At 43.6% G+C, this 24,121-nt stretch overlaps 2 protein-coding genes and 1 long non-coding RNA gene across 3 annotated transcripts in view; 2 read left to right on the forward strand and 1 right to left on the reverse strand.

Annotated features, from left to right (window-relative positions):
• Positions 1-5,325, forward strand: part of LOC135097212 (uncharacterized) — a 76,528-nt gene extending 71,203 nt beyond the window's left edge. Inside the window, exon 6 of the long non-coding RNA XR_010265461.1 lies at positions 4,991-5,325. This is a non-coding gene — a long non-coding RNA (uncharacterized LOC135097212). The remainder of the gene's footprint in view (positions 1-4,990) is intronic.
• A 6,863-nt stretch (positions 5,326-12,188) lies between these two features.
• On the forward strand, positions 12,189-19,376 carry LOC135097211 (ran-specific GTPase-activating protein-like). The gene is made up of 7 exons (XM_063998986.1): positions 12,189-12,293; positions 13,194-13,354; positions 13,899-14,001; positions 14,271-15,306; positions 15,612-15,773; positions 17,746-17,867; positions 18,709-19,376. The coding sequence occupies exons 1-4, from the start codon at positions 12,279-12,281 to the stop codon at positions 14,295-14,297; spliced, it is 306 nt and encodes a 101-aa protein (XP_063855056.1). The 5' UTR covers positions 12,189-12,278; the 3' UTR covers positions 14,298-15,306; positions 15,612-15,773; positions 17,746-17,867; positions 18,709-19,376.
• Positions 19,298-24,121, reverse strand: part of LOC135097206 (E3 ubiquitin-protein ligase arkadia-B-like) — an 86,115-nt gene continuing 81,291 nt past the window's right edge. Inside the window, exons 5-6 of the mRNA XM_063998982.1 lie at positions 21,607-21,711; positions 19,298-19,769 (exon numbers count right to left, since the gene is read on the reverse strand). Of these exons, the coding sequence (XP_063855052.1) occupies positions 21,629-21,711 (83 nt within the window). The 3' untranslated portion in view covers positions 19,298-19,769; positions 21,607-21,628. The remainder of the gene's footprint in view (positions 19,770-21,606; positions 21,712-24,121) is intronic.

Here is a 24,121-nt window from a genome sequence, read left to right on the forward strand (position 1 = left end):
CTCTCTCTCTCTCTCTCTCTCTCTCTCTCTCTCCTCCACACCTAACTACTACTACTACTACTTTTTTTTTTTATGTCGGAGGGACACTGGCTAAGGGCAACAAAAATCCAATAAAAGAAAATGCCCACTGAAATGCCAGTCCCAAAAAAGGGTCAAAGCAGTAGTCAAAAATTGATGAATAAGCGTCTTGAAACTACTACTACTACTACTACTATTAACGCTGCTGCTACTACTACTACTACTACTACTACTAGAACATGGCGGCTGTGTTTACAAAACAAACAAGGAGCTCCTCAAGTAATCTGCATTGTAAGGATACCAGATCATCTACTGACGTCTGACTACCTACACAAGTCACTTAAGTACCCAGCCAACATTGTAGAGAGTTGAGAGAGTAGGGGTGTTTGGACTTTGACTGATATATAGTAAGACATTTGAATCACAGTTCTAAACCCCCCCTCGACCCGTTGGCTGAGTTCTGCGCATGCGCAGTGCTGATTTGACGTCACGAAGCATATCTCACACTCAGTTGCCATCTTTCGCCACCTCACTATGGATTCTGCTACTATTACAAAGTTGCTTGAGTCGCAGGAGAGGGCATATAAGAATGCCATGGATGTAGTGGTGAAAAGCTTCACAGAGAGAGTACATAAACTTGAAGGCAATGTCTCAGATCTAACTGCCAGCCTTGAGTTTAGTCAAAAAGAAATTGACTCACTCAAAACAAGTATCAAAACTTATGAAGCAGAACGTGTTGCCAACAAAGCTACAATAGATAAGCTCTCTCAAGATATTAATTCCACCCAAATCAAGATCAAAGACATGGAAGACCGCATCAACTGCCAGGAGGACTATAGCAGAAGGAACAATATTCGAATCAGCGGTGTGGAAGAGCAGAGCAGTGAGCAAACCTGGGAGCAGACAGCGGCAGTGGTGTCTTCCCTACTGAAGGATAAGATGCAGATGCCAGGTTTGGAGTTAGAAAGGGCCCACCGGGTAGGACAACGCAGAGACGGCAAGCCTCGTCCTATCGTGGCGCGTTTCTCCCGCTTTTGCGATCGAGAGGCGGTCATGAGGAGTGCGAGGAAGCTGCGAGGGACCAATGTTTACCTTAATGATGACTTATGCGCTGCTTCACAAACTATCAAGAACGCTCAAATTCCGCTGATGAAACAGGCAAGGGCACAGGGGAAAATTGCCTATTTTAGGCATACAAAACTCATCATAAGGGACAGGTTTGACACTAGGATAGCACAAAATCAGCCACATCAAGCTCAAGACTCCTCTGTCTCAAGCCAAGACCATCAACGTGGGGCTACAGCCGCAATCGAGGATCGCTCACTACACGATGATTCAGCAATGGGAGCCGTGGCTAGGCATGGTTCTGCTGTGGGTGGCACTGCTGGCGAGAGGGTTGGTGAGGTGGAACAGAGTGGTGGGGCGCAAGCTTTCCCACCTCTCCCCGCGCCAACCGACCATGCTGGTTCGCCTGCCGCACGAGCTTCCAGCTTGCGGCCCCAGGAGAACAGGAAAAATCCAAAAAGAAGTGTGAAGAAGTGAATCCCTAGGAAAGTAAAGTAATGTCACTCACTTGAACAATGGCTGCCAATAGCTATCTACCATTTCATTCCATCAGTAATAACGAGTTGGAAAGACTAAATAGCAGTGACACAGTGTATAGGAACTATTTGTGTATTAATGGGCTAGACCAGATTTTATTTAATCCGCTCAACCTAGAACAAGAGATTAATTGTACTATCAACGATGCCTTGATTTTTAATATAGATAACATTACTCAGAAATTTTCAAAATACATTTACTTAGATGATCTGAAAACAAAACTGAAAGAAACTGATGTATTTTCTGTATTAAGTATGAATATAAGAAGCTTAGCAAGTAATCTTCAAATATTAACTGATCAGTGTTTGCCTGAGGAAAACAGTGTTGATATTATGGGATTCTCAGAGACCAGGCTTGACAGTAATATAGAAAACTTATATCAGTTAAAAGGATACAACATGTTTACAATGAACAGAGACAGGAAAGGAGGAGGTGTGTGTATATATGTTTCTAGTATACACAAGTCTTGTATTATAAAGGAGTGTTGTTTAATGGAACAGTTCTTAGAGTGTGTATGTGTGGAAGTGAGTAGAGGTAAGAACACCAATTTGTTTGCATCTGTTTATAGGCCACCAAAGGGGAATTTGCAGGATTTTTTCAATGCATTAAAGAAAATTTTTGATATTGCAGCGACAAAAAGATACAGTGAAACTTATTTTCTCGGAGACTGGAATTTAGATCTACTAAAAACAAATGAACCTGGAGTGCGAGAATTTATGAATTTGATGTATTCACATGGTTGTTTTCCATTGACAACAAAACCTACAAGAATAACTGATAATTGCACTTCACTAATAGACCATATTTGGACCTCTCATTTTGGAAACAACATAAATAATTACATAATTTATACTGATGTATCAGATCATTTTGCAGTTTATTCACAGTTTAAGAATATATTAAAAAATGCTGATGTATTCGTAGAAAAAATAATTTTTTCAGACAGGAATATAAGTTTATTTACTGAACAAGTAGCAAATGAAAACTGGTTCGAAATATCAAATACAAATGATGCAAACGATGCATTTGAGAAATTTTATGCGTTATATAGACAAATTTTATTCTTGTTTTCCAGTAAAGAATGTTAAAGTCGTTGATAAACACAGCAGAAATCCTTACATTACTACTGCATTAAGAAATAGCATAAAGGAGAAACACAGACTCGAAAGACTTGCATCAAAATGGCCAATGACATATGGGCCAAGATATAAAAGCTATAGAAACCAGCTAGTAACCTTGCTGCGTGTTGCAAAAAACAAATACTATCAGGATAAACTTAAGAACCAACAAGGAAACAGTAAATCGATATGGAACACATTAAATAGTCTATTGGGAAGAAATAACAATAAAAGTACAATTGAAATTAAATTGAAAAATAATAATGACTACACTGCTAATGTTTTTAATGATCACTTTCTGAAAAAGACAGAATCCTCACAACAACAAACAGCTACACCACAAAATTCCCACCGTCAGTTTCTCAACAATCCTGCAAACATTTCACTTTACTTGTGCCCTGTTACTAGAGAAGAAATAAATATGTATTTAAGCAATCTAAAAACAAACACTGCTCCAGGATATGATGAAATTCCACCTAGACTGCTAAAGATTACAGCACAGTACATTGATATACCTCTGACCCACATTATTAATCTCTGTTTTCAGCAAGGTTGTTTTCCCGACAAACTTAAAATAGCTAAAGTGATTCCAATATTTAAGTCGGGTGATGTTGACGATGAAAATAATTATAGACCAATATCTATATTACCATCTATTAGCAAGATATTTGAAAAAGCTATTGTTCAAAGATTAAGGAGGTTCCTGGAAGATTTTGATCTAATATCAAATAATCAGTTCGGTTTTCGTAATAACATGTCAACTGAAAAAGCCATAATGCAATTTACAAGTAGAATTTACAGTAATTTGGAAAGGAAACGTTATGTAGCAGGCATATTCTTAGACCTTTCGAAAGCCTTTGATACACTGAATCATGCAATTTTACTTGATAAGCTCTACAATAGTGGAGTAAGAGGAACACCATTAAAATTATTAGAAAGTTATCTAACTAATAGGAAACAATCAGTATACTGTAATAAAAAATCATCACAACTAAAAGTTATTCACACAGGAGTTCCTCAAGGGTCAATACTGGGCCCATTGCTCTTTTTGACATATATAAATGATATCTCTAATGCCTCTGAAAAATTTTATTATGTATTATTTGCTGATGATACAAATCTTCTTTTACATGATGATAACTTAAATAATTTGCATACTGCCTTGAATACTGAATTAGAGAAAATTAGTAAATGGGTATCTGCTAACAAATTAAAGGTAAATGTTACAAAAACAAATTATATATTATTTCAAAATCGATCTGTGGAACATAGAATGAGGACAGTTTATATGGAAGGATGTGAATTGAAAAGGGTTTCATGTACAAAATTTTTAGGGGTTTTAATTGATGAGAATTTAAACTGGAAAAACCATATACAATCACTCTGTTTGAAATTGTCAAAAATTTGTGGGGTATTGTACAAAATTCGTCGTAACCTAACAATTGATGCCTTGAAAAATCTATATTACTCACTATGTTATCCTCATTTTATATATTGTTTATCATTATGGGGTTGTACATGGCCTTCAGTTGTAAAAGATATTATTGTAATGCAGAAAAAGATTTTAAGAACCATTACATTCAAAAGAAAACATGATTCCACACAGTTTTTGTTCACTGAATTGAAATTACTGAAATTTGATTACCTATTGCAATACTTTTGTCTTTTATCTGTTTATAATGACTTAAATGAAATTAGGAGTACCAGGAAATTGTTCAGATATATTCATCATAGCCAAGGAACTAGAGGAAATAATATCAACTTGATTTGTCCACAACATAGAACAACATTGTATAAATTTTCAATACATTGCTTTGGACCTACGTGTTGGAACGTTTTACCTGATGATTTGAAGACTATAACTAATTTCAATATATTCAAAAGTAAACTTAAAAAACATTTTCATAAATTGCAAAGTCTATCAATTAATGCACAATAATGTCAAATGCAGTTCTTTTTTTTTTTATGGAAAGGTGTGATTATTAATGTCATGATTGTCTGTAGGATGTAAGTTTTTGTCTTAAATTGTTTGTAATATAATTATTAATCTTAATTTATTACCTATTGCCGTCATGGAAACATGTATTACTGTAATTAATCTATGTCATGTCTGCTTAAGAGCTTAGCTCAGCAGACTAATGCCTCAACAATACCTGTACATAACTGTTCATTGTATATACTGGTGATATGGCAATAAACTAAACTAAACTAAACTGCTATTATTACCTACTATTATCTTTATTCTCCATCAGATTTGCATCAACAACCACCACCACCACCACCACCACCACCACCAGCATGGCAGTAGTAGCAGGAGTAGTGAATGGTCACACGTATGTGGTGACTTCTTGGACTATCAGGCTGCCCTTGTAGTGTGTTGGACTATCGGTCAACAAGGAGACCTGAAAGTTACGTGGTACAACTATTTTGGTGATAGTAGTGGCTGTAAGTAGTAGTAGTAGTTGTAGTAATAGTATTAGTAATAGTAGTTATGCGTGTAATGTCAATATGGTCCATTTTGTAACTGTAATTGCAAAGATTCTCGACTTTGTTTCTTAAAGGCGTGACGTAATTAGAGAAAACGTAAATATTTTAAGGGACACTAGACTGTACTTCGTTATTCCTATTTATTGCTATTATACGAGTTTTTTATAGTTTCACTTGTATATACTATTTAAATCTACTATTCTGTGATGTTTAATACTACTAATTATTATGTTTAAGTGAGAGAAGTCAGAGAAAGAGCTATATTTATAATTTTTACGTGTAAGTAAATTTGTAGGATGCTCGACCTTATGTTTCTTAAATAAGTGACGTAAGTAGAGAAAACGTATGTCTTTTAAGGGAGGTTTTAGTATGTCTTCTATATATGTGTGTCTTCATTATCACCATCATCTTATTCTTGTTCTTGTTGTTCTTGTTCTTGTTCTTCTTATTATTATTACACACACACACACACACACACACACACACACACACACACACACACACACACACACACACACACATTAGTAGTAATTATAATAGGAAGAAGAGAAAAATGATAATGATGATGAGGAGGAGGAGGAGGGAGAAAAAAATTGTTTAACTTTTCTATAATATTTCTCTAAATATCTAAAAAACTATCAGTCAAAAAGCAGAACTAATAGTGCACCATGGTAGTCCGTTAAATTGTTCATCTCTGACTATCGCCATCACCAATTACAAATTAGTTAATAAGGATAAAAGTTGAAAAAATATATAGCAATTCTAATTTTGAGACACCTAAATAGTTTCAACATTTTTCACAATATCTAAATAACTAACAGACGAAAACAAAATGTAGTAGTACTCCATGATAGTCCATTAAATTCCTCATCTCTGACTATCACCATCACCAATTACAAGTTAGTTAATAAAGAGAGAGAGAGAGAGAGAGAAAAAAAAAAAAAAAAAAAATATATATATATATATATATATATATATATATATATATATATATATATATATATATATATATATATATATATATATAATCATATCATATATCAAATTCTAAGACACCCAAATACTTTCAACATTTTTCTGAATATCTAAATAACTACCGGCAAAAAAACAAAACCAATAGTACACCATGATAGCCCATTAAATTCCCCACATTTTACTATCAACACTATTTGAAAAGTATATTAAAAACATTAAAAAGAAAAAAAAAATCAAAAACCTCCCAAAAGACACAAAACAAAGATCAAGATTCAAGATTGTAAACTGGAGAGAGCATTTAGATACAAGATTAGGCTTGAGAAAATGGATGATGCAAGAATAGCAAGGAAGGTGTACCTGTGCATTGAAAGTGGAAGCAAGTAGTGGAAGAGGTGCATGAGAATGACAGACAGGATTGGCTTACAAGTTGTGTGGGCGATGAGAATGGCTGGGAGGAATCAAAATGAGCGTGAATGGGTGGTAACAAGATGTAGGGTGTAAGGAAGACGCAGTGCTTCCTTAAGACCTTTATTCCCTGGACTGCCTCGAGAGCGGCAGAGCGTACAGTGGTGCCGGGAGGGCCAACATATCGTACCGTATGCGATAGATATAACAGCTATATCCTACATCTCCCCCCCAGTTAAACATATGGTAAATAGCATATGGGCTTAACGGAAATACATAATGGATTATAGAATAAACACAGCCGAAAGAAGGATATACATGAGGCAACATAAGTTGGCATGCTTCCACCTGAGAAACATAAGATTCCTTAATAACATTGCATAAATAAAACAGGTTGTACAAGGGATTATACCACTCGTCGTAGTCGGCTAACCACTGGGGACGACGAGAAGTCCTCAGTGAGCGTGATGGGGTTGACTGCCGGGGCTGTGGGGTGGGGCTGGTTGCGGGTGTGGGTCCCGCGTGAGACGGTGCGGGGCTGGCGAGGGTTGCCCCCCGTTTCACCCTCAGGTGCCGACGGTTGCGGAGCGACAGACGGCCACTACCATCCAACCTGACGGTATATTGGCGGTGTGGGAGTGCCTCAGCTACCACTCCACTCCTGTCCCATACCTTAGTCATCTGGTTCTGCACCCACACTCTAGAGCCCGGGGAAAGGGGTTCAAGGGTTCTGACTGGCCCCTGGCGTTCCACCCTCTCGTCCCCAGACCGGGCCATGGCTAACTCCCTACGTCGGAGGGCCCGTCGCCAGTGCTGGTCCACCTTGTAGTTACACCGGGCTGTGGGGACGCCGTCTCTGAGGTGGCGGCCCGTGGCGAGCTGAGCGGGTGAGCTGTCAGCCCCTCGCAGGGGCGTGTTGTGGTACTGTAGGAGAGCGGCCGACAGCTTGTCCGTGTCGAGGCTGCCGGTGGGGCCAATGTTAAGTCGTAGCATCCTCTTGGCGGACTTGACTGCCGCCTCGGCTCGGCCATTGGACTGGGGGTAGTGGGCTGACGAGACACGCACTCTAACCCCCCAGCGCCTGAAGAAGTCTTGCATCTCCTCACTTACGAGGTTGGTGCCGCCGTCCGTAGACACCTCCTCTGGTGCCCCCCAGCGAGCGAAGAAGCGGCGGAAGTGAGCCATGAGTTTACTGGAGGAGGCACTACTGGGGAGGTGGCCGATCTCCAGCCATCCTGTGAGCCTGTCGGCGTACACTAAGTAGGTGTTGCCCTCGAGCTGGAACAGGTCCGTCACTGTGCACTGGAAGGGATACTCTGGTGGCGGGGTGATGACTAGGGGCTCTGGTGACTGGGAGGGGGCGTGGGCGTTGCAGGCTGAGCATGTCGACCGCAGGTGCTGAAAGTCCCCGTCCATACCGGGCCAGTAAACCGACTGGCGGGCCCTGCGGAGCATGGAGTCAAGCCCCTGATGACCCGCGTGGAGGTGAGTGGCCACCTGCTGGCGTAGGGGCTCGGGAATCACCAGCCTAACGGACCCCTGGTCGAAGGTGTACGTGACCAGTCCCTGAGACACTGACAGTCTGTCTCTGACCCCGTAAAACTGGCGGAGGCAAGCCACTTCTCGGGACCTCTGCGGGCTCCAGTCACCCGTCAGGACCTTGGCCACCAGCAGCTGGTATACTGGGTCGTCTGCGGCAGCGCTAGTGACTGACGCCTCATCCAGTGTGATGCAGCCGTTGTCGGTAAGGGCGGCCGTGGTAGCCGCCGCTGTAGCCACCTCCAAATCCACGGCGAGATTCTCGTCGCAGCTGTCTGGTGAAGTGCGGAGGGCAGGGTAACGGGACAGGAAGTCTGCAGCACAGTTGCGCTTCCCTGATAGATACTTGACGGCGAACCTATACTGCAGCGTCTTCTCCTTCAGCGCGAAGAGCCTGGGGTTAACGATGTCCTTCAGTGCCCTGTCCCCCAGGAGCCTCACTAGGGGGCGGTGGTCGGTGACCAGCACCAGGTTTGGGCACCCCAGCAGGAACAGGCGTGCCTTCCGCAGGCACCATACCACCGCAAGGGCTTCCCCCTCAACTGAGGCGTACCCAGCCTCGGCCGCTGACAGGTGCCGGCTGCCGCAGAGCGCAAGACGCCACCCGCTCCTACAGCAGAAGGGAGCCTCCGCCGTCCCGCACCCGCAGTGCTGCTGGAGGACCACGAAACCGATACCCTCCTTGCTGAAGTCGGTCATGGCAATAGTGGGCCTGGAGCGGTCGTAGAATGCCAGCCCGTCCTTGGCCAGCTGGCAGACCGTCTCCTTAGCTTGCTGGAATTTTTCCTGTAGGTGTTCGTCCCAGTACACTCGTTTATCCTGCGGTCTCTTCAGTAGGTCTCTGAACGGCTCCATGATGGGGGCAGTGGCGATGAAGGGAGCCAGCTGGTTCACGAACCCGAACCACGACCTGATGTCGGTCAGGGTGGGCTTGGCTGGCATGCTGAAGTCCCGCACTGCTGCCAGACGCTCGTCGGTGGGTTTGTAGGACTCCCAGCCCACATGAAAGCCCACGAATTCCACTTCCCTCCGGCTAAACCGGAACTTCTCGGGCTTCAACGTAATGCCCTGCCTGGCACACGCCTCCAGCAGCTCGTAGGCGTGCCAGAATGCCCCCTCCACGGACTCGTCGTGTAGGAGGGTGTCGTCGATGCACTTAAACTTGCGTTGGATGTCCACTAGGGCGTCGTCGAAGCGCTTGGTGTAGGCGTCAGGGGCCGCGCAGTGGCCCATGGGGGTCCGCCGGTACCTGTACCGCCCCCAGGGTGTGATGAAGGTGGTGAGTTTCCGGCTTTCCTCTTCCAGTTCCACCTGATGGAAACCCCAGTGGGCGTCGGCGACGGTCTTGAACGTGTGGGCAGGGATGGCCGCCACCATGTCGAAAGGGGTGGGCGTGTGGTGCGTCTCCCGGAGGCAGACGGCGTTAAGCTTCTGATAGTCGACCGTGCGTCGCGGCTGGCCCGACTTCTTTGCCACGACGACCATCCTGGCACACCACCTTGTCGCCTCCCCGGCTGGGACCGGCTCGATGACTCCCATGCGTACGTCCTCGTCCAGCTGTTTCTTTACTTCCGCCTCCCAATGACGTGGTACGGGGGCCGGGGTGTGGCAGGTGTGAGGTACGGCGTCGGGGAGCAGGTGGATACGGTGTGGCTCACCTGCCATGACAGGGAGTGGGCAGCGGCCTACGTTGAAGGTTGATGATGAGAAATGGCGAAGGAGCCACTCCTCCAGGCGGCCCACGTTCTCCTCCAGGGGTGGCAGGGGGATGGCCGCGGGTCTTGTCGGCGCCTCCGTCAGGCCAGGCTGGCGAGCGGGCGGCGCCTGGGATGCGCCCGCCGCAACCTGTGTGTGACGGGGAAAGTCCCGGGGCACGAGTCCAAGCTCCATGCACGTACTGAGTGAGAGGAAGAGGTGACGTGCAGAGTCCACAAAGCAAATCTCCTGGGTGGACGAGCGGCCCCCGTGGGATATGGTGCACACTGCAGAGCCCAACAGCTGGAGGGGCATGTTGGCGATGTCTCTCAGGCCAGCCCGACGCTTCAACTGCGTAGGCCGTAAAGAGAGGGAGGTGAGAAGCCCCCTGCCGCCCACACACACCTGGGCCCCTGTGTCGGCCACGGCCATCACCTCGCACGTTGCACGCCCCCCACTGGTGACGGAGACGTGGAGCGTCGGGTGGGGGCACGGAGCGGTGCCAGCCACCAGCACGGCCCCAGACGTCAGCTGGGGGACCGAGACAGCCGCCTCCAAGCCTGGGGTCGTTGATCTCCTCCCGCCGCTGCGACACATTTTCTCGACATGTCCGGGTTTCCCACATTTGTAGCAGTTCAGCGACCTGGCGGGGCAGTGTACTCTCCCAGGGGCGTGAGTACCTCCACAGTTGCCACAGGGCTTCTCGACGGGGGTGTGGGGGCGGTTGGCGGGTGGGCGCGTGCGCACCGAGGCTGGCGCGGGGTGGCGGTGTGCTCCAGCTACCACCTCCTGTGCCACGTCTGGCAACGGCGCGTCAAGCTCAGCCCCCGCCACTTCCCGCGTAAAACTCCCGCCAAAGTTGGCGTCCCTGGCAGCGGATTCAAATGTAAGGCAGAATGTTCGTAGCTTATCAACACTGGTAAACTGTTTACACAACTGGAATACCTCTCTCTTCATCACCGGATCGCTGAGGCCGCCCATCAACTTCCGCAGCAGCATGTATTCCGCCAAATCATCACCACACGAAGGGCACTGAAACCCGCAGTCGGCGGCAGTCTGGGAACACTGCCTGAAGAAGTCCGAGACTGACTCACCGGGCGCCTGACGGCTACTGAAGAAGGTGCTCCACACGGCCGCCTGGTTGGTTCCCTTCAGTACCAGGTTCTCGATGGCGTCCAGTGCCTCGGTCGTCGACAGGGCCTCCCATTGCAGCATGGTGTACCTTGTGTCCAGCGTGCGTTGCAGGGCCGGTGTGCAGAGAAGGCGGATGTGTAGCACGGCCTCCGGCGCGCCCCATTGGTTCAGCCTAACCCAGCACTCGGCAAACCTCCTCCAGGAACGAAACGAGGCTGTGGACATCTCAGCCTCACACTTCTCCGGCGTGGCAGAGGTCGGGACTCTGGAGGCAGGCGACCGGCGTGCGAGGGCTTGTTGCATGGCCATCAGCGCCTGCTGCATCTCCAGTGTGGTGGCGAGATGGCTGCTGGGGACCCCAGGTGTCCTGGGAGCCCTTGACGTGGTTGTGTGGAAGCGGGGCCGGCCAGCCATGGTTACTCCAATCACTGCGCCATGTAGGGTGTAAGGAAGACGCAGTGCTTCCTTAAGACCTTTATTCCCTGGACTGCCTCGAGAGCGGCAGAGCGTAGTGGTGCCGGGAGGGCCAACATATCGTACCGTATGCGATAGATATAACAGCTATATCCTACACAAGAGGAGGCAGAGTGGGAGCTGACTGGGATGTGAGAAAATGGAAGAATGAGATAGATAAAGAAGTGAAATGTGTGGGACTGAATGACTGGAAGAATGAGATGGAAAGAAAGAAGACCCTGGAATGGTACAAGGAGAAAGGGGCCCCGAGGTATGAAAGGTAGTATGATGGAAGCCTGGGCGGTGATCTCTTCCGAGCGAGGGCACAGTGTATGGATGTGAATGCAAGGAGTTACAGGTGGTCTGAGTCCCGCAGCAAAGTGTGCCAGATGTGTGACATGGGAGAGGATGAGACGGTGGAACATGTGGTGCTGGAGTGTGTGCAGTATGCCAGAGACAGGAATGAGATGATGCAAGTGATACTGACTGAGTTAGGACATGATAGGAATGAAAGAGTGGAGAAGACAGGAAAGGAATGGATGGTGTTGTTGCTGGGACTGTGTAGAGATGCGAATGAAAGGATGATTGAGGCGGTGAAAGAGTTTCTGGAGAAAATGTGGCGTGCCAGATGTAGGAACAGTTACTGTAGATGATGCTGTTTGTTATTTATTCTTTTTTTTTCCCTTCTACAGGAGTTGCCGATCCAAAGGCCTGGCTTAAGAGTGATCCCGACCTACCTGTACCATCAAGATCAAGATCGAGCGTCCATATCAGATGGTGAGTCTGCGTACAAAATTGCATCGGAGGGATTGATAGGGGCAGCCACAATTATCCATCATCATCGGCGACACCATGGCTCTTGAGAAGGTAACATGGCTACCATTCTACTCTCACATCATCTAGCTATCATCACACACGAGAATGGCGGCGGTGGTGAGATGTAAATAGGGAAAATAGGCGTATATGTGAGGACGGGTGGCGGGGATCTTATGGCGGAAAATCGATGGATGATCGAGGGTGATGCCCCACCATTATTAATTACTCCTTTAATTAGCGATGTACAACACACACACCTGTCCGCCAGTAAGAAGCAGGTGTGGGCGGCCATCTTGAGCGCTAAGGGACGAGGGGACAAGGGGAAATAAGGGAAATATGGCTCAAAATGCCTCCTTATTTTATTGTATTTTCGATTTTTTTTATATGTATGGAAGTGTGTGTGTGTGTGTGTGTGTGTGTGTGTGTGTGTGTGTGTGTGTGTGTGTGTGTGCGCGCGCGCGCGCGCGTGCGTGCGTGCGTGCATGCATGCGTGCGCGTGAGGGAAGGGAGGGCGGGAGTGGGGGAGTTCTTGTGTTCGTTTAGGATAAAAAAAAAAAAAAATGGTTTTAACGTAAATATTTTCCTTATTTTTTTCTTCATTTTCTTGTGTTTGTTGTTTGTTTTGTTTGTTTGTTTTGTTGGTTCGTTATGTGTGTGTGTGTGTGTGTGTGTGTCAATATATCATTTTTATTTTTTTTCATTTTTTCATTTTTCTTGTCTTAACTGAATATTTGTTTGTTTGTTTGTTTGTTTGTTTGTTTGTTTGTTTGTATATGCATGTATGTTTGTCCTCTTCTTCCTCTTTCTCCTCTTTCTTTCATCTAGACTTCCTCTTCTCTCTTCCCATCTCTTCCTCCTCCTAGCCCAACCAAGCCTAATTCTCTCTCTCTCTCTCTCTCTCTCTCTCTCTCTCTCTCTCTCTCTCTCTCTCTCTCTCTCTCTCTCAGACAGACAGACCTCGATGACAGCGTGGTGAGCGAGGAGGGGGAGTCAACCAGCAGAGTAGGGGAGCATGACCCCTACTTTGAACCAGTGGTGACCTTGCTGGAGGTCTTCGTGGTTAGTGATGATGACCAGGAGGAGGAAATGATGAGACTGAGTTTCGAGGTCAGGTCAGGTTGGTAATGGTGTTTTATTGTTATTATTATTATTATTATTATTATTATTATTATTATTATTATTATTATTATTATTATTATTATTTTTGTGAGTTTTTTATTGGTTTATTATTTTATTGAGAAATGTTGCTGGTAGTTTTGCTGTTTCTTGTTAGGTGAGGTGAGGTCAGGTCAAGTACTGATGGTAATTTTGCTGTTTTATCATTGTTAGGTCAGGTCAGGTTTTCTTATTGCAGGTAAATAGTTATTATTATTATTATTATTATTATTATTATTATTATTATTATTATTATTATTATTATTATCATCATCATCATCATCATTTTTTCTCAGTCTATGTTTTCTTTCTTACTTACCTCCTCCTCCTCCTCCTCCTCCTCCTCCTCCTCCTCCTCCTCCTCCTCCTCCTCCTCCTCCTCCTCCTCCTCCTCCTCCTCCTCCTCCTCTCCTTGTTCTTCACATAACCTCTCTTCATTTTATTAATGTAACCTAACATGCAGACAGTGCCAGCCTAACATAACCTCCCCCACACTTGCAGGCAGTACAAGCTGCTTCATTATCACACCTCTGAGTCGCCCCCACAGTGGAAGGAACGGGGCATGGGGGCCTTTAAGATTCTGAGGAACAAGCAGAAGAAGGCTGTAAGTGATTGGGTTAGGTGTGTGTGTGTGTGTGTGTGTGTGTGTGTGTGTGTGTGTGTGTGTGTGTGTGTGTGTGTGTGTGTGTGTGTGTGTTGACTGGGCTGTCTCATGTGGGATTATCAGCCTGATATGGTGACAGACAGACAGACAGACAGACAGATAGATAGATTATCACTATATTATTACCAGTCATTAATTCAAATAGATAGATTATTATTATTGTTATTATTATTTCATCACCAGCCATTAATTCTCTCCTTATTTTTCAGGTGGAGTTTGTTCAGCGGCAGAATTAATGCCAGTGGCTGAGTTCAGATCCTCCAAGACACACACACACACACACACACAGCAGCCCCTCCACCTCCCCACAGCCCTCCACAGCCCCTGACACAGCATCTGACACAGGCCCTTCACAGACCACCACATACCTCACACATACATAAGAACATAAGAACATAAGAAATAAGGGAAGCTGCAAGAAGCGACCAGGCTTACACGTGGCAGTCCCTGTATGAAATATACCTACCTATTTCCATCTGTTATCCCCATCCATAAACTTGTCTAACCTTCTCTTAAAGCTCTCTAGTGTCCTAACACTAACAACATGATTACTGAGTCCGTTCCACTCATCTACCACTCTTTTTGAGAACAAATTTTTTCCTATCTCCATCCTAAACCCAAATTTTTCAAGCTTGTACCCATTATTTCTTGTTCTACCCTGGTTGCTGATCCTAAGAATTTTGCCTACATCCCCCTTGTTATAACCCTTATACCACTCAAAGACTTCTATCAGGTCCCCTCTTAACCTACGTATCTCTAAAGAATGTAAATTTAACAGCTTCAACCTCGCCTCGTAAGGAATACTCCTCATCCCCTGTATCCTTTTAGTCATTCTCCTCTGTACTGATTCTAATAGACCTATATCTTTCCTGTAATGTGGGGACCAGAACTGCACAGCGTAGTCTAGATGAGGTCTGACCAGCGCCAAAGTATAACTTTAATACTACTTCCGGCCTTCTACTTTTAACACTCCTAAAAATCACACACACCACAGGAGCCTCACAAACAGTCTCACAGCCTTCACAAGCAGCCCCACACTCCACCACAGACACACCAGACCCACAGCCCTTCACCTCACCCACTTCCCAGCCCCCAACGCCCCCCAGCCACCACAAATGAAGTGAAAGGAAGGGACTGTGGCTTCACCCAGCCAGCCAGGACAGCCTACAGAGAGGGGGTAGTCCCAGTCAAGTCACAAAATATAGGCTTGGTTCTTCCTACAGTTTGAAGTCAATGATTGGACAGGTTCTCTTTGTTTACTTGTTATTGTTTTTTTTCTTTCCATTATCTCTCTCTCTCTCTCTCTCTCTCTCTCTCTCTCTCTCTCTCTCTCTCTCTCTCTCTCTCTCTCTCTCTCTCTCTCTCTCTCTCTCTCTCTCTCTCTCTCTCTCTGCCCTTCACTATTGTTAGGTAATAATTGCAGTAACAGCAGTAGTCATAGTTATTATTGTATATTTTTTAGCACTCCAGAACAGTGTAGCAGTAGTAGTAGTAGTTGGCAGGAATTTAGTACAGTATTAAATATATTCTGATCTTGATTTGTGTTGCAGGCCAGACAGCTTAGTGGCAGAGCTGCAGGTGGCCCTTGTAAGCTTCCTGGTGGCACAGATGTAGGACGGCTGGGAGCAGTGGAGGTGCCTGATGGGGCAGCTGTGCCGGGCAGAGGGGCTGCTACTGCTGCTGCTGCTGCTGGGGAGAGCCACACTTGTATGGTAAGCTTCTCTCAGTCCTTCTCTAACAGATTAATGAGGTTGTTGTTGATGTATTTTTTTTGTTTTTCTCTATATAAAATTGCTCTCTCTCTCTCTCTCTCTCTCTCTCTCTCTCTCTCTCTCTCTCTCTCTCTCTCTCTCTCTCTCTCTCTCTCTCTCTCTCTCTCTCTCTCTCTCTCTCTCTCTCTCTCTCTCTCTCTCTCTCTCTCTCTCTCTCTCTCTCTCTCTCTCTCTCTCTCTCTCTCTCTCTCTCTAGTTAGCTTAGTGGTAGTGGTAGTAATAACAGTAGGAGTAGTAGCATTAGTAGTAGCATGAACACCACACACTTAACACTCCCAACTCTCCCTTCCAGACCCTAGTAGTAGCAGCAGTAGTAGTAGTAGTATTAACACTAACCACTCATTATTTCTCTACTGGTGATCTTCTGGCTTTCCTTACTGAGTCTTGGTCATCCTCTTTTAGAGATTTTGGTGAAACTTTTGCTGTTGCCTTGGACATATCAAAAGCTTTTGATAGAGTCTGGCACAAAGCTTTGATTTCCAAACTACCCTCCTACGGCTTCTATCCTTCTCTCTGTAACTTCATCTCAAGTTTCCTTTCTGACCATTCTATTGATGCTGTGGTAGACGGTCACTATTCTTCTCCTAAATCTATTAACAGTGGTGTTCCTCAGGGTTCTGTCCTGTCACCCACTTTTCCTATTATTCATCAGTGACTTTCTAAAACCAAACTTGTTGTCCTATCCACTCCTATACTGATGATACCACCCCGCACTTATCCATGTCTTTTCATAGACATCCAACCCTTCAGGAAGTAAACAGTTCACGCAGGGAAGCCACAGAACACCTCACTTCTGATCTCTCAAAAATTTCTGACTGGGGCAGACCAAACTAGTTATTGTTTGCTGTCTAAAAAATCAATTCTTCCATCTATCAACTCGACACAACCTTCCAGACAACTATCCCCTCTTCTTCAATGACACTCAGCTGTCCCCCTCTTCTACACTGCCACACTCCCCTGCCTGTTTTCCCTTGGTACAAGCTTCTCATGTGATGGCTCACCCATAATTTTCCTCACATAATGAGTCCTGGCAAGCTTGACAGTGAAGAAAAGTGTTGTGATGGTATTTGTTCAAGAAGGGATCAGTAATTGTGAGACAGGAAGGAAGATGGCAAATTCAAAAGCAGCCGTCACCCGGGTGGTGGACGGAGGCCGCTCACCCCCAGTCATCCTGCAGCTCACAGGTCTCTTCTGACCAGGAGAAAGATGGCGTGGCAATTAAGTGTTCACCGTGCATGTGTTCCATCAACTTATTATTCCTGTATTTGTCTTCCTTTTTTTGCCCTTAGCCTTTCTCTCAGGAGTGGCAGCTATGCCCAGCACTAGTGTAGCCCTGGCCAACTGTGTCACGGCTGTCTTTGATCTCCCTGTCTTCCTTCCAGCCCCACAGTTACTGACCTTGACTCAAACACCATCACGGCACTCTCTTCCCTGTTAAACTTGCCGGGATCCATTGTAATGTTAGGGGTATTGAATGTGAGCGATGAAATGAGAAGGTAGTGGCAAGGGGGAAAAAAGTACAGGGGAGCGCAGGAGAGACACCTCTCTCCACTGTGCCTGACAGCGCAGGAGAGACACCTCTCTCCACTGTGCCTGACAGTCTCTCAGTGATTGAAAGACTGAGCATAACATCTTCAGGGCACGTGAGTTGCCATGTATGACAATTTGGCACTTTTTCCATGTCTTCTTATTTGAGTAGACATATCATATCTTGTCATAATGAAAAGTCTAGTTTATCATGTATGTGGAGACCTTCAAGTTACAATACAGCCCACTGCTTTAAGAGTTAAATGTACATGTCAATGTTTTCTGTCGTGCCTTCTTTGCTGTGTAATGTTGTGGTGAAACGGTTAAATTCTGGACCGAGTTGTGAGTCATGCAGCAGGAGTATAGGTGTGTGTCTTCCCCACAGGTGGTAACACGGAGAGGAAGTGGAAGAAAGCTTGGGACGCTCCCATAACTCAGGAGCAAGAAATACACCTTACTGGAAACCTTGTGACTGACAGGTGGCGGTGACTGCAGGAACCAATTCAGGTGAACACTGTGTTTTGTTGCTACACTTGAGAATCCTCTATCCTAAATTTAAAAATCTAAGTTTTTAATTGTCATGTCTTGTCATGTTTTTGTCCCACCAAAAAATTGATTACTAGAGCTTGATTTACTGCCATGGGAGGTATCAGAAATTGGCAAGTTGTCATTAAAAAAAAACTGGGGAAATCTAAAATATGCACCACTTTCATTCACTCCCAACAATTTTGGATAAGGAATCCTCAACTGTATGTAATCAGAGTATTGTTGAGAGTCATGGTGTGTGTATGAATCCTTATAATGTATGTATGTGCAGGATAAGAGGGAGGTGGTTAATAAGATTAGTAAATTAGGCGTGCTCTTACCAAGATTAGAAGAGCAGTAAGTGTGAAAATAGTGGTACAGGATTGCAAGAGAGGCAGTGTGTGGGCTGGGTAAGTGCACTTGTGGTGCTTTTGTTAAGAGTGACCGGGATGGATGAGTGTTACCGGTGTGGTGTGTTGTGGAGAGTTACTGAAGAGGGTTAGAAGGAATGGTCTGCAGTGATCAGTGTGAAATAAGAGGAGAGGATGCGTTGCTTGAGTTTTTGTTGTGAGATGTGCACGTGAAAGGTGTTTAGTGAAAAATAAGGTTTTTTGGGGAATTTATGGATATAGAAAGATAAATAGATATGAATTGTGGGGTGTTTCAGGATTGTTTGGGCCAGGTGATGGGCTGTTCAAGGGAGTGAAAAGATTGTGAAAAGTAAAATGCCGGCATTTGAGTTATAGAATTAGTATGTATGTGTGATATTAGTTCATGTCTTAGTAACTTTCCATCTTCCCCAAGTTGCATTACTCTTTTGCAGATGTCTGTCTTGTGTTGGCGAACGTCCTGTCTGCAGTCAGGCCAGTAGTGCCATGTTGCAGGGTGTGACATCAGGTGAAGAGCCAAATGGAGAGTGTCTGCAGCCAGTACTGGGTGTGCTGATGCTGTACAAGTGTCGAGCCAGGTGCCACAGCACATGTCAGCTGACTCCACCAGAGTAGTGTCTCTAGTCCAGGATGCACTGCTGTGTACGACTTGTATGTCTTTGCTAATAAATAAATATTTGTGACTATTCTTATTATATATGTGAAATAAATATATAGTTTGCTAACAGTGTGGTATAATAGTGTAAAAATAAATATTTGATAACAATTCATGCATGCCCCAAAGGTAAAAAAAAAAAAAAAAACAGGATTGTGCCCTCTAAACTTTTAAGATACCACTTGCACATAGAAGCCCCGTCCCAGCGACTCCAGTGTCGGCTGGGATGGGGCTTCTATGTGCAAATGGTATCTTAAACTTAGTTTAGTAGCCAATCCTGACTTTTTTTTTTACCTTGGGGGCATGACCTGTACTCCCAGAAAGACTATTTGCCAAAGATATTATTGACATGGCATAAATAACTATCATTATGTTCAAGATGGTATACTGAATGTTTATTGTTTTAATGTGAATGTTAAGTGAATAAATACACAACAATAATATAAACATGGCACTTTTTTTCCTTATTACTGAAGTGCTGGAATGTACAAAACTTATCCCAAGCCTGAATGAAGGTGGTGGTGGTGGTTGTTGAGTACAGAAGAGAAGGACTTGCTACATTCTTCCTTCCCAGACTGGAGTGGACTGGAGAACTCTTGCAGCAGGGCCTGGGAGCAACAACACTTGCCAATTCTTGTGTCCTTGCATCAACTTGAGTGAGGAGCAACCTCTTCTTTGTGAAACTGCCTGCAGCTCTCGTGCCTCCACAAGTGTTGAAGGTTGCCTGTCGGTCCCGCCATGACTTGAAGGGAATTTTACGTGTTCTTCCTGCTTGAAATTCTTGACACACTCTTCTTACTGCAACATGGGATGATGAAGTGGAAGCTGCACACTTAACACCTACAAGGAAAACAGACCATTAGTTCCTAGATACATGAAGCTTGTTGTATGTGTTGTGATTCCTTGTAATGTGTTTGATAACTGATTCCCTACAAAACTAAGACTACACAAAATATATGATGGGAAAATGGAGGAAGCATGACAAGCACTGCATGGTATGGAACTGTGCTGAGATTTAATATGAAATATGGCTAAATTCCATACTGTCATATTCAAGAAACAAAAATTGAAAGAAAGGAAAGCACCGGGTAGAGAAAATCTGAAAAGTATGGCAGTATAACGTTTGAAGCTGAGAAATGCGCGTTTGATAAATACGTCCCTATTATAATTTAAAGGCAAAAATTTGAAGGATGATGCAGAATAGAAGAAAACACCAGATAGAAGAAATTTGCATGGCATCACAGATATTTCAATGGCATGACAGTTAATACACAAGTTTGAAAGATGAACCTGATTAAATATTTCTGTATCTCTGTGCTCATGAAGAACACAAATAAAAAACTTACAATTTGAAAAGAAGAGTCATTTTAAACTTTGATCCGTACCTTTTAAGTTTATTAATTTTATTCATAGTCAGTTTATGGTTCCAGAGAAACAACAATTTCAAATCTAGCCTATCTTTTTGAAACCCACTGTATAATGAACACGTCATTATAAGGGAAAGAATTTTGTAGCCAAATACATGAGGAAATATTATACAAGAAAATATTTATCAGATGAATAACAAATTAGGAAAAGAACTATCTGAAATAGGCCAACTTTCAGGTGAACTGGATAAAAAAATAAATAAATAAATAAAATAAATAAATAAATAAGTAGTTTAATAGAACAAAGCAGTATTAGAAAAGTCTAATGCAAATTTAGAATGGAAATGTGTGTGTGTGTGTGTGTGTTTGAGAAGGGGTTATGTCTTTTTGAGTGCATGACCATTGTTTTGGCTGCCTGACTAGGTTTTTGAGTGTCACCAGATTTTTGAGTGCATCACCAGTTTTTTGAGTGCATCACCAATTTTTTTGAGTGCATCACCAGTATTTTTGAGTTCATCACCAGTATTCTGAGTGCCACCAGTTTTCTTGTGCCACCAGTTTTTTTTTTTTTTTTTTTTGAGTGTCATCAGTATTTTCTGCATGAGAGTGCGTGGGTGTGCATACAGCGTTATTAAAGGTAGGTAAGTAGGTAGGTGTGTGTGTGTGTGTGTGTGTGTGTGTGATAATGAATAAAGGAAAATAATGACCAATCGTAGTTCACAAGCCAACTGCTACTCAGCACAGCGAATAAGCAGAGGGACCACAAAATAGCAGCCACGGACACACCAATCCAACATGATTTTACGTGCTTATATAATATAATCTTAAATTCACTTCCTTAATTATCACCTCAGTAAGCTTAATCAGACGTCAATCACCTGGACAAACAAGCAACCAACTTACCATCTGGTCAGCATACTTCTCTCACCTGACAAGTTAAATCACTTTACCTGCAGTCTAATCACCCTTGCAGCTTATTCCCTCGCAAAATGCTAAACTTCTATAACTTCCCATCTGATCAGCATATTCATCTCTCCCCTGATAAGCTTAACTACTTAAGTGTTGTAATCACCATCTGTTCAACCTAATCACACCTACCAACCTCACCTGGTCAACCTATATCAGCTCAAGCTAATCACATTACCTAACGTGGCTTACCTAATCCCCATACCTGGACAAACCTAACCCAATCACACCTATCCATTCTAATCCTCAAGTCTTCAACCTAATCATTCACAATCTCACGGGTTACACATTAATTCCACGCACTGAATAATAATTTAACATTCTTTTCATTACCAAACTCTTACCTTCACTCCTTCACCGCCTTCTTCAGGCTTCCGCCACGAGACCACCGCACCTCGACCTCTCTCTCTCGCTGCGAGTCGTGGAAGGGACCGAGCAGGGCCGCCAGGCTGAAGGAAAACGAGACAATGATCCCTATTTTGAAACACTTCTGCGCCGCACCTCCACTAAACTAATAAGACTCTAAATGAAATTGCTCAGGTTTTCAAAGATGTTTTCATGGTTCTAGTGACAGATTAACACGATTTTTGTATTATTAACAGAAGAAACGCATTTGAGAACCCGGCTAATCATCTCTGTGGCATTCGAAAAAAGAAAAAAATGGTGAGACAACAAATGAAGCGTTTCAGAATACGTAGCTATACTTGTAATATAAGTTCTTTTTCTATCGCTGGTATTAATTTGTGTGCGTTCGTATAATTGCTGGCTTGTATAAGTAAAGTTATGGATTGTTTTGAGAGTTTTGTTAAAAATATCGATGTTTTTTAAAGTTTGTAATTAACGAGTGTGAATGATTGTAAGTCTCTCTCTCTCTCTCTCTCTCTCTCTCTCTCTCTGACTAAATATTATTCGCATGTAAGATGAACTCCCAAAATATAAGAGTACGATAAGTAAATTGATTCGGAATTAAAAGAAGTTTCTGAGAGATTATGAATGAGTGCCAGACCCGTGAACGAGACGACACAATGATTACTGGATTAATATACGTACTACACAGTTTCCTTAATAGATCAAAAGACGAAAAAGAAAAAAAAAAAAAAAGAAAAAAAAAACGTTATTAAGAAAGGTCATTTGATCTTAGAAAACTTATTATACTGATCAACTGATGATGATAATAACAGTGAAGGAAGGAAAATAGGAGGAGGAGGAGGAGAAAGTGCAGGTAATAATATAGCAAAAACGAGATAGTAAATAGTCATAGGAAGTGAAGGTAGTTGTAATAGTAGTAGTAGTAGTAGTAGTAGTGGTGCTGGTGGTGGTGATGTGATGGTGGTGGTGGTGATGGTAGTAGTAATGGTGGTGGTATTATTATTATTATTATTATTAGTAGTAGTTGCCTTTGCTCTCACCACGACTGTTTTTGAGGCTACAGAGATGATTAGCTCCGTTTTCAGGCATTTTTCCTGGCTTTTTTTTTTTTTTTATTTACACAATTCAATTTTCTCCTTTTATATTAAATCGATGCTTTTCTTTTTTCCTGTTAATTATTGTGCTGTTGCAGATCGCGGAATAAAATAATGTTTCTTTTGATATGTTCATGTCTCGCTGCTCTCGTTATTTTTTTTTTTTTCTTTATCGTTTGTAAAGCATTGATAGTCTTTTTTGTTCTTTTTTGTTCTTTATTAACGTTTCAAATTACCAAGGACAATAATACTTTTTCATCTATTTACATTTTGTTGTTTTGTGACATTTAAATATTCAGACTTTTACTCCGTAGAGTAAAACATCGATGCTTCTTTTTCCTAACTAATAAAAAATGTTCTTTTGAATTGCTAAGTACATATGATAAAGATTTCTTCCAGTCACTTAAATTACTTAAATGTGTGTGTGTGTGTGTGTGTGTGTGTGTGTGTGTGTGTGTGTGTGTAGTAGAAGTAGTAGTAGTAGTAGTAGTAGTAGTAGTAGTAGTAGTAGTAGTAGTAGTAGTAGTAGAAGTAGTAGTAGTAGTAGTAGTAGCAGCCCTCCGCCATGATGGCGGAGGGCTGCTACTACATGCATGAAAATGCATGAAAATTAATTAATGCATGTAAATCTTACTTCTAATGCATGAAATCTTACTTTGTTTATTCATAAATTTTTAGGGTAATTTCAAGCATCATAAGCCATCACCTATACCTGTCGTCACTGCTAAGGGTACCGTACCGCCTTGTGTCCTTTCATGCGATTATTAGCATATGTACAAGGCGCGACATACCGAGGCTCAGGTAATACCAGCGGCGGTAAATTTAGTGCTAGAAATCAATAACCTGAGCCTGCCTCCAAAGAGCGCGGCGAGAGACCCTTCCCGCCGGGCCATCCTGGGACGCTTAGCGACGCGTGACACACACACACACACACACACACACACCAAGCCATGCGTTACATCCCTTTGAGGAGGTGGTGGTGGTGCCCGCGGCGGCTCTCACCGGCAATAATGTTGGCGGCAGTATACGAGTATGTTGAATAAGAGACAGACAGCCATTTGCAACAAGCCAAAAGCACTGAAATCCACTTTGCATTCAAAACATCAGAGTGACTCGAAGGCTACTAGACTCACAAGAGAAAAAGAAGTAGGAAAAGAAAAAAAATCTGCATGTAGTGTTTGAAAATGTAGCAGAGGAAAAGCTTTGAATCACGGTGGACAAAGACAGCTTAAGAATTGGGTGGAAAAAAAGCTTGCATGTACTCTCCTTGGTTTCACTTTTAACTTTCCTTTTTTTTTTTTTTCATGGGAGAAGTTGTGTGATGGGAGGAAGTCGCATCAGACTGCACTCCTTTTCCCTCCATGTGCTCTGTAGCGGTGTTGTCTTGCTTGTTGTC

This window comes from Scylla paramamosain, unplaced genomic scaffold (genome assembly GCF_035594125.1).
Source record: "Scylla paramamosain isolate STU-SP2022 unplaced genomic scaffold, ASM3559412v1 Contig14, whole genome shotgun sequence".
Lineage (NCBI taxonomy): Eukaryota > Metazoa > Arthropoda > Malacostraca > Decapoda > Portunidae > Scylla > Scylla paramamosain.

Bases quoted from the DNA above. Each gene is read 5' to 3' on its own strand.
- LOC135097211 (XM_063998986.1), top strand. The intron at 13,355-13,898 runs GTCAGGTTGGTA...CCACACTTGCAG, and splicing joins AGACTGAGTTTCGAGGTCAG to GCAGTACAAGCTGCTTCATT. The intron at 14,002-14,270 runs GTAAGTGATTGG...CTTATTTTTCAG, and splicing joins GGAACAAGCAGAAGAAGGCT to GTGGAGTTTGTTCAGCGGCA.